Consider the following 12,410-nt stretch of genomic DNA (forward strand, 5'->3'; position numbering starts at 1 on the left):
AAATGACAACACTTACTCTTCTCTGAGACAGTGGTTGATTTGCATTCATTAACAATTAATTAAAACTCTGTAATCATGCCTCTAGTAATCACTCATGCCCGACACTGTTCATTAATGACATCTGGCATCTGGGTCAATTACTTACAAACTATGCTGGGTTAACAAATAGTGAACTAATCTGGAAAAGACATACCAATAAGTTTATCATAATCAATGCCTTTATTGCTCGAAGCCCTAACAGTCCATGGGTCGACAAAGTCCTCTGTCTGCTCTTGTTGTTGTCCATCAGCGACCACCTCACCTTCCTCCAGAGTCTTGTCCACCATGATGTTTACCTAAAGAGCACACAACTTAACAAGAGCATGGCATCATACAAAGTAAAGGTATTGACTTAGATAAATCTTATCAAAAAAAAAAAAATTATTAATAACTCCTACAAATACAAAGAAACAATCAACTACTAACTGTGGTAACTCACTGAAGTATCTTCATCATCATCAAGTCCTAGCTAGATACTACACTGAAGAGGGAGGTCTCTCCCAGCTTTCTGTTCTGAAGTATGGGCCACATACTCTATCCCATCCTAGCCACATAATTCATCCCATCCCAGATAATCTGAGAATTTCATCTCGCCAATCCGTTCTCTGTCTAAATCTACAGTACTTCGCACTCCATCTCTGGGTTACTTCTCAATTACCCTGGTTCTCCCTCTGTTATCTGCTCTATAGAAGACATAACCTGCCCATATTCATAACTTCTTTTTCATTTGGGTGATTATATTCTCTATTTTCATCTATTCCCTTACCTAATTCTCTTTTTATTCCCAATGTGATTTGTAAAATGATCCTTTACATTTCTTTCTCAGCACACTAAAATTACAAACTATGTAAAAGTTAAACTCTACATGATAAGATCTGAAAGTTAGATCTGAATGAATACACTGATTATATACCCTTCTTTTTCCTGATACATCTGTGCATTTTTTTTTTTTTTTTTTTTAAACAAAAGCACTCCATCCCATTCCCCTCCCCCTTGTTTTTAACTTGATTTTGTGGTCATGGAATGGGAATGCTGAACTCCCAATGCAAATAATGTATATAAAACACACTTTGGTTCAGCTCCTCTTTTACCTCAAGGAAAGGAACATGTCCACTAGCCTCTTTACTAACATGACATAATTTTTACTTTGATCTTGCTATCTCCAGGGCATGTGTAAGGCTACGGTCACACTGGGAGCAAGATGGCACAAGAGGGCTAGAGCGAGATGTTTTGTAGCATAGTAGGTGGTTGACATGGCCACACTGCTGACGAGCTAAAGCTGGCAATAGTGCGAGTCAGCGCGACGGAAGGTGGGAAACTGTTGACAGTTGACTATTCTTACGCGAGTCGAGTGTCAGAAATAGATATAGAAACGTTAACATCTTGAGGTTTCTCTGACCCCCTGCCTTTAGGATCCCTCCAGTATGAGGCACAGTGACAGAACACACATTGCACTGCAATGGAAAAGGATTGCAGAAAAACTAGGAGTTTCTGGTAAGTCTGTATTGGTAAATAAGCTATTTTCCAAATAATTTCCATTACGATGACACACACACACACACACACACACACACACACACACACACCAGGCGCTGAGCAGAGTGGACGCACGTCAACACCACTCCGTACCTGGCCAATCCTGGCCAGTGGTTATACCTAAATTAGTGTCTTTATATGAGTCAAGCTCTGTACCAGGTTAGACTAAATGGTGTCCTAATATAAAAAGAAGTTATAAGTAAGACTGTTGTTTTGACAGTAAAGAAAACAAAGTAGCGCAAAAATGTGCACGATCAGCTGATCAGTTGTTTACTCTGCAACTCTGTGCCAGGGATTGTACCGTAAGTAGAATCTGTGCTCTTAGTACTGTATGATGGCCTACTTTAGTAAAGCAAATTTGGAAAAGAAAAGGGATAAAGGTAGAAAGCAGGATGATGATTTCTACCAAGGACTGGTTGAAATGGAGACTTACCGTACAATAAACTGGTGGAATGAGTAAGCAGATTAGAGATGGCTTTTCAGAATGAAATTGATGAAATTAAGAAACATATGCACTGGCAGAAGGAAGAAAGAGAAAAATTAGGAAAAGAAGTCAACAAGAATGACACAACAATAGATGAGCTGACAATAGAGGTGGGTTCACTTAGGAGGAAAATTAGTGAAATGGCAGGTACAGTAGTCAACCACAAGAGTATCATGGAAGATTTCAGAAATGATACAGAGACAATTAGGTAAGCAAGAAATCTGATGGATCAGAGCAGTGATATTGAGGAGATGATAACACAGGTGAATGAAGCGGTGCAAAGCTACAAAAATGATGTGGAAACCACATAAGCTGAAATGGTGAAAGTAAAGAAAGACTTAGAAATAAGGGTGGAAGAAAAAAAAGCATTAAAAAGGAAGTGAAAAGAATATTCCAAAACAACCCTAAACTGGTCAGAGATTCAGTAGATATCAACAAATCTATAGTAATCACAGGTATAGAAGAGGAAGAAATAAGAAACAAGATCTTGGGAGACAAAAAGGAGATGGCAAATGTAATGAGCATATTGAAGGAAGTTATCAGAGGAAATCTGTAATAAAGACATAGAAGAACACAAAAGGTTAGGGAAATACGAGAGAAATACGCCAAGGCCCCTAAAGGTAACCTTCCAGAGTGTAAACACTGTGGAGGAGATACTAAAAAATGCAAAGAAACTCATGGAAAAAGATAATTTCAAAAATGTATGGATAAAAAAATTTCTAACTCAAGAAGAGCTGGAATTACTAAAAGAGAAGAGGGAGGAAGCAAAAACAAAGAACGAGGGAAGATCAGAGGAGGAGAAGAATACATTTTTTTACAATGTAATAGGACTGCAGGTTCAAAAGAGGTATATAAACAGGAGGGAATAAAGAAGGAGGAAGGTAGTAAAACCAAGTCATGACAAGTATGTAAATAAGATGATTAAGTTGATGAACTCAAATGTGGATGGAATCGTATCTAAATTATCAGAGAACATGAACCACATATAATATGCCTAACTGAAACAAAATTAATACATAGGATATCAAATGACATACTAAACTTTGAGGAATACAATATATGGAGATGAGATAGGAACTTAAAAAAAGGAGGAATTATAATATAAACAAAGAAAAATCTAAAAGTCAAAGAACTAGAACTAGATATACCCTCACAAGTAGAATTGATTGCAGTAGAGATCAATACATCTGAAGGGAAAGTAACTGTGGCCAATTTGTACATGCCACCCAGATCAAACAAGTGGGAAAGAGGCGAATATGAGGATCTGGCAGAAAGTACAATTCATAGTATAGCCACATTACTACATAGAATGGAAGAGAAATCAGAAAGAATTATACTAACTGGGGATTTTAATACAAATATAAATTGGAATATTCTAGATATAATAAGCCAAGAAAGCTGTTGGGACCAAAAGCTCCTGGATCTCATGTAGGAGTTTTTCCTAACACAACATGTGAGGGAAAGCACCAGAAAAAGAGGACTCACTGCACCCTCAGTGCTAGATCTTATATTTACTAAGCATGAAAACGATATTGACAATTTAATGTATCACCCTCCACTTGGCAAAAGTAACCATGCAGTACTAAATTGCAACTTCAGGATTGCATATGACATAGTTAACAGCAATGAAAGTTACAAAAAGAGCCTAAATTATAAAAAAGGAAACTATCATGAACTAAAGAAGTACTTCTTAGAAACTGATTGGGAAAAGGAGCTTAGAGGACAAGATTTAAATGTTATATATAAAAAAATCTGTGAACTTTATGGAGAAAAAAAAAAAAGAGAGAGAGAGGGTGAGAGACTGACGAAGAGAGTGTATGTGAGTGAGGTGGAGGGGGGAAGAGGGAGGGGGAGGCCGAGGATGAGATGGAGGGATGGGGTGGAGAGGTATATGAGAGAGGGGGGTGTGAGTTGGGAGCAGGGCAGTGAAATGGCGGGGGACAGGGCAACTTGGAGGCAATTTGTTTGTGGCCACCCCAAATGGGATTGAGGCGTCTGGCAATAGATAGATAGATAGATGGATTTGTTGTGAAACAGATACAGAAAACACAATAGTGAAAGGGCATATAACAACTATAAACAGGCAAGAAACGATACAAGAATAAGGAGGGAAGCCCAAAAACAGTTTGAGGAGGATATCATAAATACACTCAATCCTCGTAAATCGCGTGTTTATAAATCACGGATTCGTAAACCATGACTAAGTGGCTGTCAGACTGCCGGCACCCTTAAATCGCTGTTAAGTCATAAAAATCGCAGACCTAGGCACCGAAGTGGACCTTTTCCGAGGAGAATCGTAAACCGCGGAACGCAAATTGAAAATCGCGACCCAACAACCAATCATCACACGTCCCTGGTGGCATATGTGCATACTGATGCCGCCATGTTGTTGTTGTTCTTGTCCCGCAAGTCCGCACACTACAGACTGTCGCCATGGAGTACGAAAGCTAACTGCCTTTTTTGTGCAACTTCTCCCCGCCTCCTACCTGCCATGGCCCCTCCCGACCCCCCATAGAAGCGCTCTAAGCAGTATGGCGTCAAGAAGCTGCCGCAGTTGTTGTACAGTAACGTTTGGAGCTCATTCGTCGTATTAAGATGGGAGAGAAGTTTTCAAAGCTGGCGAAAGAGTTTGGGAAGAACAAGTGCTGAGAGGTTCTAAGTTCTTCCCAACACCACCCCACTCCATTCACTTAAGCAATTTCATCATAGGATTAAGGTGAGATCCCTTAACATTGCTTATTTCTATTAAATACATGCACTGAATATTCATAAATTTATATGTTTGTTTGATGGTGCCTAGATAGGTGTAGGTAGGGTGCTGAGGGGGATGGTTGGTCAAAGTCCAGACCCAAATTCATTTTTCACATAAGAGTTATTATTTATAAACCACAGAATTTGTAAATCACGGCAGTGGTCCAGACCCAAATTGGCGCGATTTACGAGGATTGTGTAAAAGTAGTGATCAATCAAAGCTATTTTACAGCTACATCAGAAGCAAAACCAAAGTAAAAGATAAAATACAATCCATTACGGATGAGGGGATCACCTATCCACAAGAGAAAGATATTTGTGAAGCACTAAACAAGAATTTCCAGTCAGTTTTTACAAAAGAAAATAATCTTGAGAGGGATGATATGGAACAGGCATGCCCACACATATTACCAGATATACAAATATCAGAAAAAGAAATACAGGAGGAGCTAAGTAAATTAGACAAAGGGATAACAAATGGTCCTGATGAAATTTCATGCTGGGTGCTACATGAATGTGCAAAGGAGTTAAGTAAACCATTATTTTTAATTTTCAAGACAAGGTAAACTACCTGATATTTGGAAGACAGCAAACATTGTTCCCTTATTCAAGAAAGGGAATAGACAAAATCCACTCAACTAGCAACCATTATCACTAACCAGTGTTGTAAGCAAGGTATAAGAAAAGCTGATAAGAAAAGCTTGGTAAATCATCTAGAACACAATATGATAACAGAAAGGCAGTTTGGTTTCAGAAAAGGAAAATCTTGTGTTACTAATCTATTGAGCTACTATAACAGAGTAACAGAAACATTACATAAAAGTAGATTTTAAGAAAGCATTTGACAGAGTACCGCACCAAAGGTTTTTATGGAAACTGTACCATCAAGGAGGAATCTGAGACCAACTGTATTGCCAGATTCAAGATCTTCTCAAAAAAAGAGAAATGAGAATAGTGCTAAGGGAAAATTACTCATCATGGAGAGAAGTGACTAGCAGGGTTCCACAGGGCTCGGTGCTGGCACTAATCATGTTTTTAGTGTATATAAATGATACAGACAGCAACATTGGAAATGAAAGCTATATAAATATTTTTGCAGATGATGCTATAATACAAAGGTCAATTACTAATGCAGACTCTGGTAAAGAGCTACAAGAAGAATGAATAAAGTTCATGAATGGAGCAATACATGGGAAATGGAATTCAATGTGGACAAGTGTCACGTAATCAAGTTTGGTAAAAGTGGAAAAAGACCTGATTGGGGTTATAAGTTAGGAAATAAAACCCTACACACATCAGAAAGAGAGAAAGACCTATGTGTGATTATTAATAATAGACTACCCTGGGGGTAGGGGGGTTTTCAAGAATACTCCCCCAGTATCCCTGCTTGTCGTAAAAGGCGACTAAAAGGGTTCGCGGAGGGTTAGTGCCCCTCCCCGGAAAACAACTAACTAAAAAAACAAACAAGAAGCCTCGGACAAGGACTGACCAAACGATGACGACCAAGGACCGGACAAAGGACTTGGTAATGGCTACATGGAATGTAAGACGAGCGAATGATGAGGCGAAAGAGAGAGAGAGTGTCCAGGTGCTTGAGGGTGCGAAAGTGGATGTATGTGGAATAACTGAAACAAAATGGTGAGGAGAAAGTGTGAGAGAATGGAAGTATGGATGGGGTATATGTGCAGGAGTAGGTGAGAATGAGAAGGCAAAGGAAGGAGTATGTATAGTTGTGAGTAAAAGATGGAAGAAGAGCATAAGACAGTATGGATCACTTGGGTCAAGGATTCTGTGGGTAAAGTTGAAAGTTGGAATACAAATGTGGGCGATTGTGTGCCTGTATGTGCCAATGAAAGATCGTGCTAGCAGAGTGAGAGAAGAGTTCTGGACAAATGTAGAAGTGTGCATGGAAATGTTTGGAAAGAATGAGAGAGTGTTTTTGATCGGTGATATGAATGGTAAAGTTGGGAATGTGAAGGTGGATGGAATAGTTGGTGAGTGGGGTGTGCCTGCTGAGATAGATAAGAATGGCAGTGCGTTAGTGGACATTTGTGCTGGGAGGGGGTTGGTGATAGCCAATACCCTCTTCAGGCATAAAATGATCCACAGGTATACATGGCGAGTGATGAGAAAGGTGGGTGATGAACCGAATGAAAGGAAGGCAATGACTGATTATGTGTGTGTGGATGAAAGGATGCAAAGATGTGTAATGGATGCAAGAGCTTATAGAGGTTGGGGGAGTGGACTTTCTGACCACTACTTGGTGGTGGCCAGAATTAGGATCCAAGTAAGATAGAGGAATAGAAGAAGGGAAAGACGAGAGGAAGGAGTAGTTGCAAGGAGAGTGGAAAGGTTACAAAAGGATGAGAAAAAGGCAGAGTATAAGAGAGAAGTGGAAGAACGATTGGGCAAATATGAATTGGAGCAGATGGGAGACGTGGAAGGTGTGTGCAGGATATTTACAGAAGAAATATGTGCAGCATGTGATGTGGTGTGTGGGAGGAAGAGAAGACGGAGAAGGGTGAAAGGAACAGCATGGTGGACTGAAGAGGTGAGACTGGCTGTGGCACAAAAGAAGTAAGCATACAATGAATGGATGAGAAATAGGGGCGTGGAAGAAGTTGAGAGGCGGAAGAGAGAGTTATATGTAGAAAGAAAGAAAGAGGTGAAAAGATTAGTAAGAGAGAGTAAGAAGAGAGTGGATGAGGAATTTGGAAGGAATTTGAGTGTAAAGTGGAGGGACTGTAAGAAAATGTTCTGGAAGGAGGTGAAGAGGGCAAGACAGGGTGGAAGTGAGGTTAGCAGGGGAGTGAAAGATAAAAATGGTAGATTACTAGTGGAGAAGGGAGAAAAAGTGAGCAGATGGAGAGAACACTTTAAGGAATTGTTGAACATACAGGATGGAAGTAATGTGAGTATAAGTGGCTGAGGAATGGCTGGGAGAAGGAGGAAGGTGAGAAGACAAGAAGAAATCAGTAGGATAGAAGTTGTGGAAGCAATGAAGAAAGTTAAATTGGGGAAAGCCCCAGGAATTGATGGAGTGTGTGGTGAAATGCTGAAGCATGGGGGAGAGATAGTAGTAGAATGGATGTGGAAGATGTGCAGATTGGCCTAGGAGGAAGGTAGAGTCCTGGAGGATTGGAAGTCAGGTATAATTATTCCCTTGTACAAATGAAAAGGGGAAAAAGAAGTGTGTGGTAATCATAGGGGCATTTGTCTTCTTAGTATAATAGGAAAAGTGTATGGTAGGATACTTATTGACAGAGTTGGAGAAAGAACAGAGGAATTAGTTGGAGAAGAACAGGGAGGCTTCAGGAAGGGAAGAGGTTGTGTAGATCAGATATTCATTCTTAGATCTTTAGTGGAAAAGTTTCTAGAGAAGGGAAAGAAGTTGTATGCGGCTTTCATGGATTTGGAGAAAGCATATGACAGGGTGGATAGACAAGGATTGTGGAAAGTATTAAGAATATATGAAGTAGATGGGATGTTGTTGAATGCTGTGAAGAGTATGTATGATGGTGCTAAGGCTGCAGTGCGTGTGGATGGTGAACTACCCAGTAAGTGAATTTTTCTCTTTGGAGGTTGGGTTGAAACAGGGAAGTGTCATGTCTCCATGGTTGTTCAATCTGTACATGGATGGGGTAATAAAAGAGGTACAAGGTATGGTAGTGGATGTTGGTGTGGCCCTGGTGAGAGAGGACAGAGTTTGGAAACTCCCTATACTGTTGTTTGCAGATGATACTGTGTTGTTGAGTGAAGACAAAGGGGTGCTGCAAGGCTTGGTGGATGAGTTTGGGAGTGTGTGTAAGAAACGGAATCAAAAGGTGAATGTAAGGAAGAGTAAAGTGATGGTCTTTGAGAGAGGTGAAGTCAGTGAATGTACAGCGAGGTTGGATGGTGAGGAATTGGAAAATGTGAGTACGTTTAAGTACTTGGGTAGTGTGATGAGTAAGAATGGAGGTTTGGAGGGTGAAGTGCTTGAAAGGGTACAGCAAGGAAGAAAGGTTGCTGGTTCTTTGAAAGCAGTGATAAGAAACAGGGAAGTGAGCATGCAAGTGAAAAAGTTACTACATGACAGTATTGTGATACCAACTGTAACGTATGGAAGTGAAGCTTGGACGTTGTTGGAAGGACACAAGTCAAGAGTGAGAGCAGTGGAAATGAGTTATTTAAGAGGAGCCTGTGGAGTCACATGGAGAGACAGGCTGACGAATGAGGATATAAAGAAGCGTTGTGGTGTGGATGTGATAGGAAGCGTTATGAGGAACACACTGAGGTGGTTTGGCCATGTGGAGAGGATGGAGGATGAGAGACTGACGATGAGAGTGTATGTGAGTGAGGTGGAGGGGGGAAGAGGGAGGGGGAGGCCGAGGATGAGATGGAGGGATGGAGTGGAAAGGAATATGAGAGAGGGGTGTGTGAGTTGGGAGCAAGGCAGTGAAATGGCGGGGGACAGGGTGACGTGGAGGTGATTTGTTTGTGGCCACCCCAAACGGGATTGAGGCGTCTGGCAATAGATAGATAGATAGATAGACTATCTCCGCGACCACATCAGAGAGAAGGTACGGAACATGCATACACTGCTTGCAAATATGAAAATAGCATTCACATACATAAGTGAAGACATGCTAAGAAAAATAACATCATTCATCAGACCAACCCAGGAGTATGCATCAGTAGTCTGGAGTCCTCATCTCAAAAAACAGATAAGATTGAAAAAGTTCATAGAGCTGCTACAAGATGGGTACCAAGCTTAAGGGATCTAAGCTACGAAGAAAGACTAGAAAAACTGAATCTGCCTACACTGTAGGAGAGAAGGAAAAGAGGAGACATGATTATGATATATATATGCATATCAGGGAAAGAGAAAATAGACATAAATGATTACATAATCTATGGGGATACATCAGCAAGAGGACTCTGCAAAAGACTGCAAAAAAAGAGAGACGATAGAGACATAAGGAAATTTAGTTTCTCAAATAGAGCAACTGATCAGTGGAATGCACTACCAAATGAAGCAGAGTGTGCCAAAACAATTCATAAATTTACGGGTATGTACAATAAATATGGTTTAAGACACGGGAGAGTACGAGCTTGACTCATTCCTGTAAAGATACAATTAGGTAAAAACACACACACACACACATACAGCATCAGAAGGTTGCTACTGATGGGACAGTGAGGTATGTGTTATGTACGTATGTAGGACGTAATGCTGCTAAAATTTGCCAACGATATCATAAAGGACAGTACCACTGAGAGAGAGAGAGAGAGAGAGAGAGAGAGAAAGAATGATAATTTTAAAAAATTCTACATACATACAGCACTGGGATGACTAGGGTAATGTTACGTAATTTTGCCAGGGTACTGACACTTTATCAGACCAGAAGTACTCTGTGAAGGCCTCTCTCACATTGCAAGCTATTCTTTTGTAGCTTTATTCTGTTGAACTTGATAAACGAACATTGTTAGGGTTTTCTTCCCTAGTCTGGTGTGCCGATGTACTGATGCCGTTTTGTGTAGAATGCATACAGCTTTCTTTTCTCTAACAAAGTCAGTATTTCAGCATACTATTTTCTAGCAGTGCAGACTTTCGTATGTATACCATGTCTTCAGACTTTGTCGCCACATATGAATCATGCAGAGAATTGGTGAGTCCTTTAACCCTTGGCCTGACGAGTGCGTTGCTATGGCAACTCCCGCTCATCGTGACAGCTAACTCACGGCAGCTCGCTCGCAATGCGGCCACACAACTGCTCCATCTCACCCTCGCCCATCCTCACAAGCCCCATCTCACTCCCAGTGTGGCCATAGCCTAAGAGTGGGAAACTCTGTGAGTGATTGGTTTTCCATGAGAGTGGGGCTGCAGCAGGGATGTGTGATGTTGCCCTGGTTGTTTAATATTCATATGGATGGGGTTGTAAGAGACATGAATGCAAGAATGTTAGGTGGAGGTTTGAGTCTGGTGAATGCTGATAGTTGAGAGTGGAATCTGAATCAGCTGCTGTATGTGGATGATACTGCACTGGTGGCTGATTCAGAGAAGAGATTGAGACAGTTGGCAGAGGAGTTTGGAAGGGTGTGTGAAAGGAGGAAATTGAAAGTAAATGAGAATAAGAGGAAAGCGATGAAGTGTACTGTACAAGGTTGGTAGATGGTAGGGGGATGAATATAGTTTTGAATGGTGAGTTGCTTGAGGAGGTACAGTGTTTCAAGTATTCAGGGTCATATGTTGCTGTGGATGGAATAATAGATGCAGAAGTGAAGTTTAGAATGAATGAAGTAGGAATGGCGCTGGGAGGAATGAAAAAAGTGTTTAGATGTCGTTAGCTTAGAATGAATGTAAAGAGAAGGCTGTATGAGGGTGCTGCGATATCAGGAATACAGGTGTAGCAGAGAGGAAAAGTTTGAATGTAATGGAGATGAGGTGTCTGAGGAGTATGCGTGGAGTGATGCATATGGATCGAGTGAAAAAATGACGAAGTGCAAAGAACTGAAGCTGTGCGGGAGATAGCTGATCAAGTTGAGCAGAGGGTGTTGCGATGGTATGTAATTATGGAGAGAATGGATGAGTGATTAATTAAAAAGATAACTGGATCGGATGTGAGAGGTGTAAGGCTGAGAGGAAGACCAAGAATAGGATGGATGAACAGTGTGAAGAGTGTTGGATGTGAGAGGGATGTCTGTTGAGCAAGGAAGAGTTGCAAGTGATAGGAATGATTGGAGAGAAACTGTGAATGAATAAATGATGTCGCAGCCCTGAGGGGATATTCTCCCGTACTTGGTCTGATCAGCTGATCAGGTCAGGTGCGGGTAAAGGAATGGGTCCGTTATGATGTGACAGGGGTAAACCAGCTCTGCTGTCAGGCCCTGCTGCGGATGTTGCTGACTGCACTGCGCAACTGACCCTCGTGTGGTGTGGTGCAGTGAGGATCTGTTCTCTCTCCTCTTGGGGCTAAGATGCGAATGAATATGTGTGTGTGTGGATGAGTAAATCGGGAATGTGTTGTCCTGTCTCGGCTACCTTTTTCTTTGGGGGAAAGCAGCCTACTTATAGTAGATCTCCAGACAATTAAATTCCGCTCAGGGGTCATTTCCACATTTTAAGGGTCAGATGTAGCCTTTATTAACTCCTTCACTGCCAACATTCAGTTAAGCTGCCTGGTAGTAGCATGGCCAGAATGAAAAATATGCCACTATAGTCAAGGGGTAAAACATAACTTTCTTTACTACTTTCAGATTCTCCCAGTTCAAAATACCTATAAATTCTTATAGTTCCTCTATTTAAAAAAAAAAAAAAAAAAAAAATCAAACTGCTTATTCACTTACTGTAATGTATTCATGTGTCATCCCAACTTATTTAAAAAAATGTCCTTTAAGCATTCAGTGAATAACTTTGGTGACATTTTTTTACATGTCCAACAACTCTATTATCAAGTTCTTTTCCGATTACCTTGAGTTATATGGCAGGAATGTCATTTCTATAAATGCCTATCATAATTTTATAATACAGTATAATGGTATACTACTGTATAAAGCGATGTAGTGATAAGGGCAGTTCGAGGGTAAGGAGAAAAAATATACCGTATTATGTTTTTTC

At 40.7% G+C, this 12,410-nt stretch overlaps 1 protein-coding gene across 2 annotated transcripts in view; it reads right to left on the minus strand.

Moving 5' to 3' along the window:
- TrpRS (Tryptophanyl-tRNA synthetase) overlaps positions 1-12,410 on the minus strand; it is a 413,379-nt gene that overhangs the window by 353,471 nt on the left and 47,498 nt on the right. For both annotated transcript variants that reach the window (XM_080273391.1, XM_080273390.1), the window contains exon 3: positions 194-335. In XM_080273391.1, coding sequence (XP_080129517.1) covers positions 194-335 — 142 coding nt within the window. The remainder of the gene's footprint in view (positions 1-193; positions 336-12,410) is intronic.

Source organism: Coenobita brevimanus, chromosome 54 (genome assembly GCF_032717465.1).
Source record: "Coenobita brevimanus isolate Jiangsu-jjx chromosome 54, ASM3271746v2, whole genome shotgun sequence".
Lineage (NCBI taxonomy): Eukaryota > Metazoa > Arthropoda > Malacostraca > Decapoda > Coenobitidae > Coenobita > Coenobita brevimanus.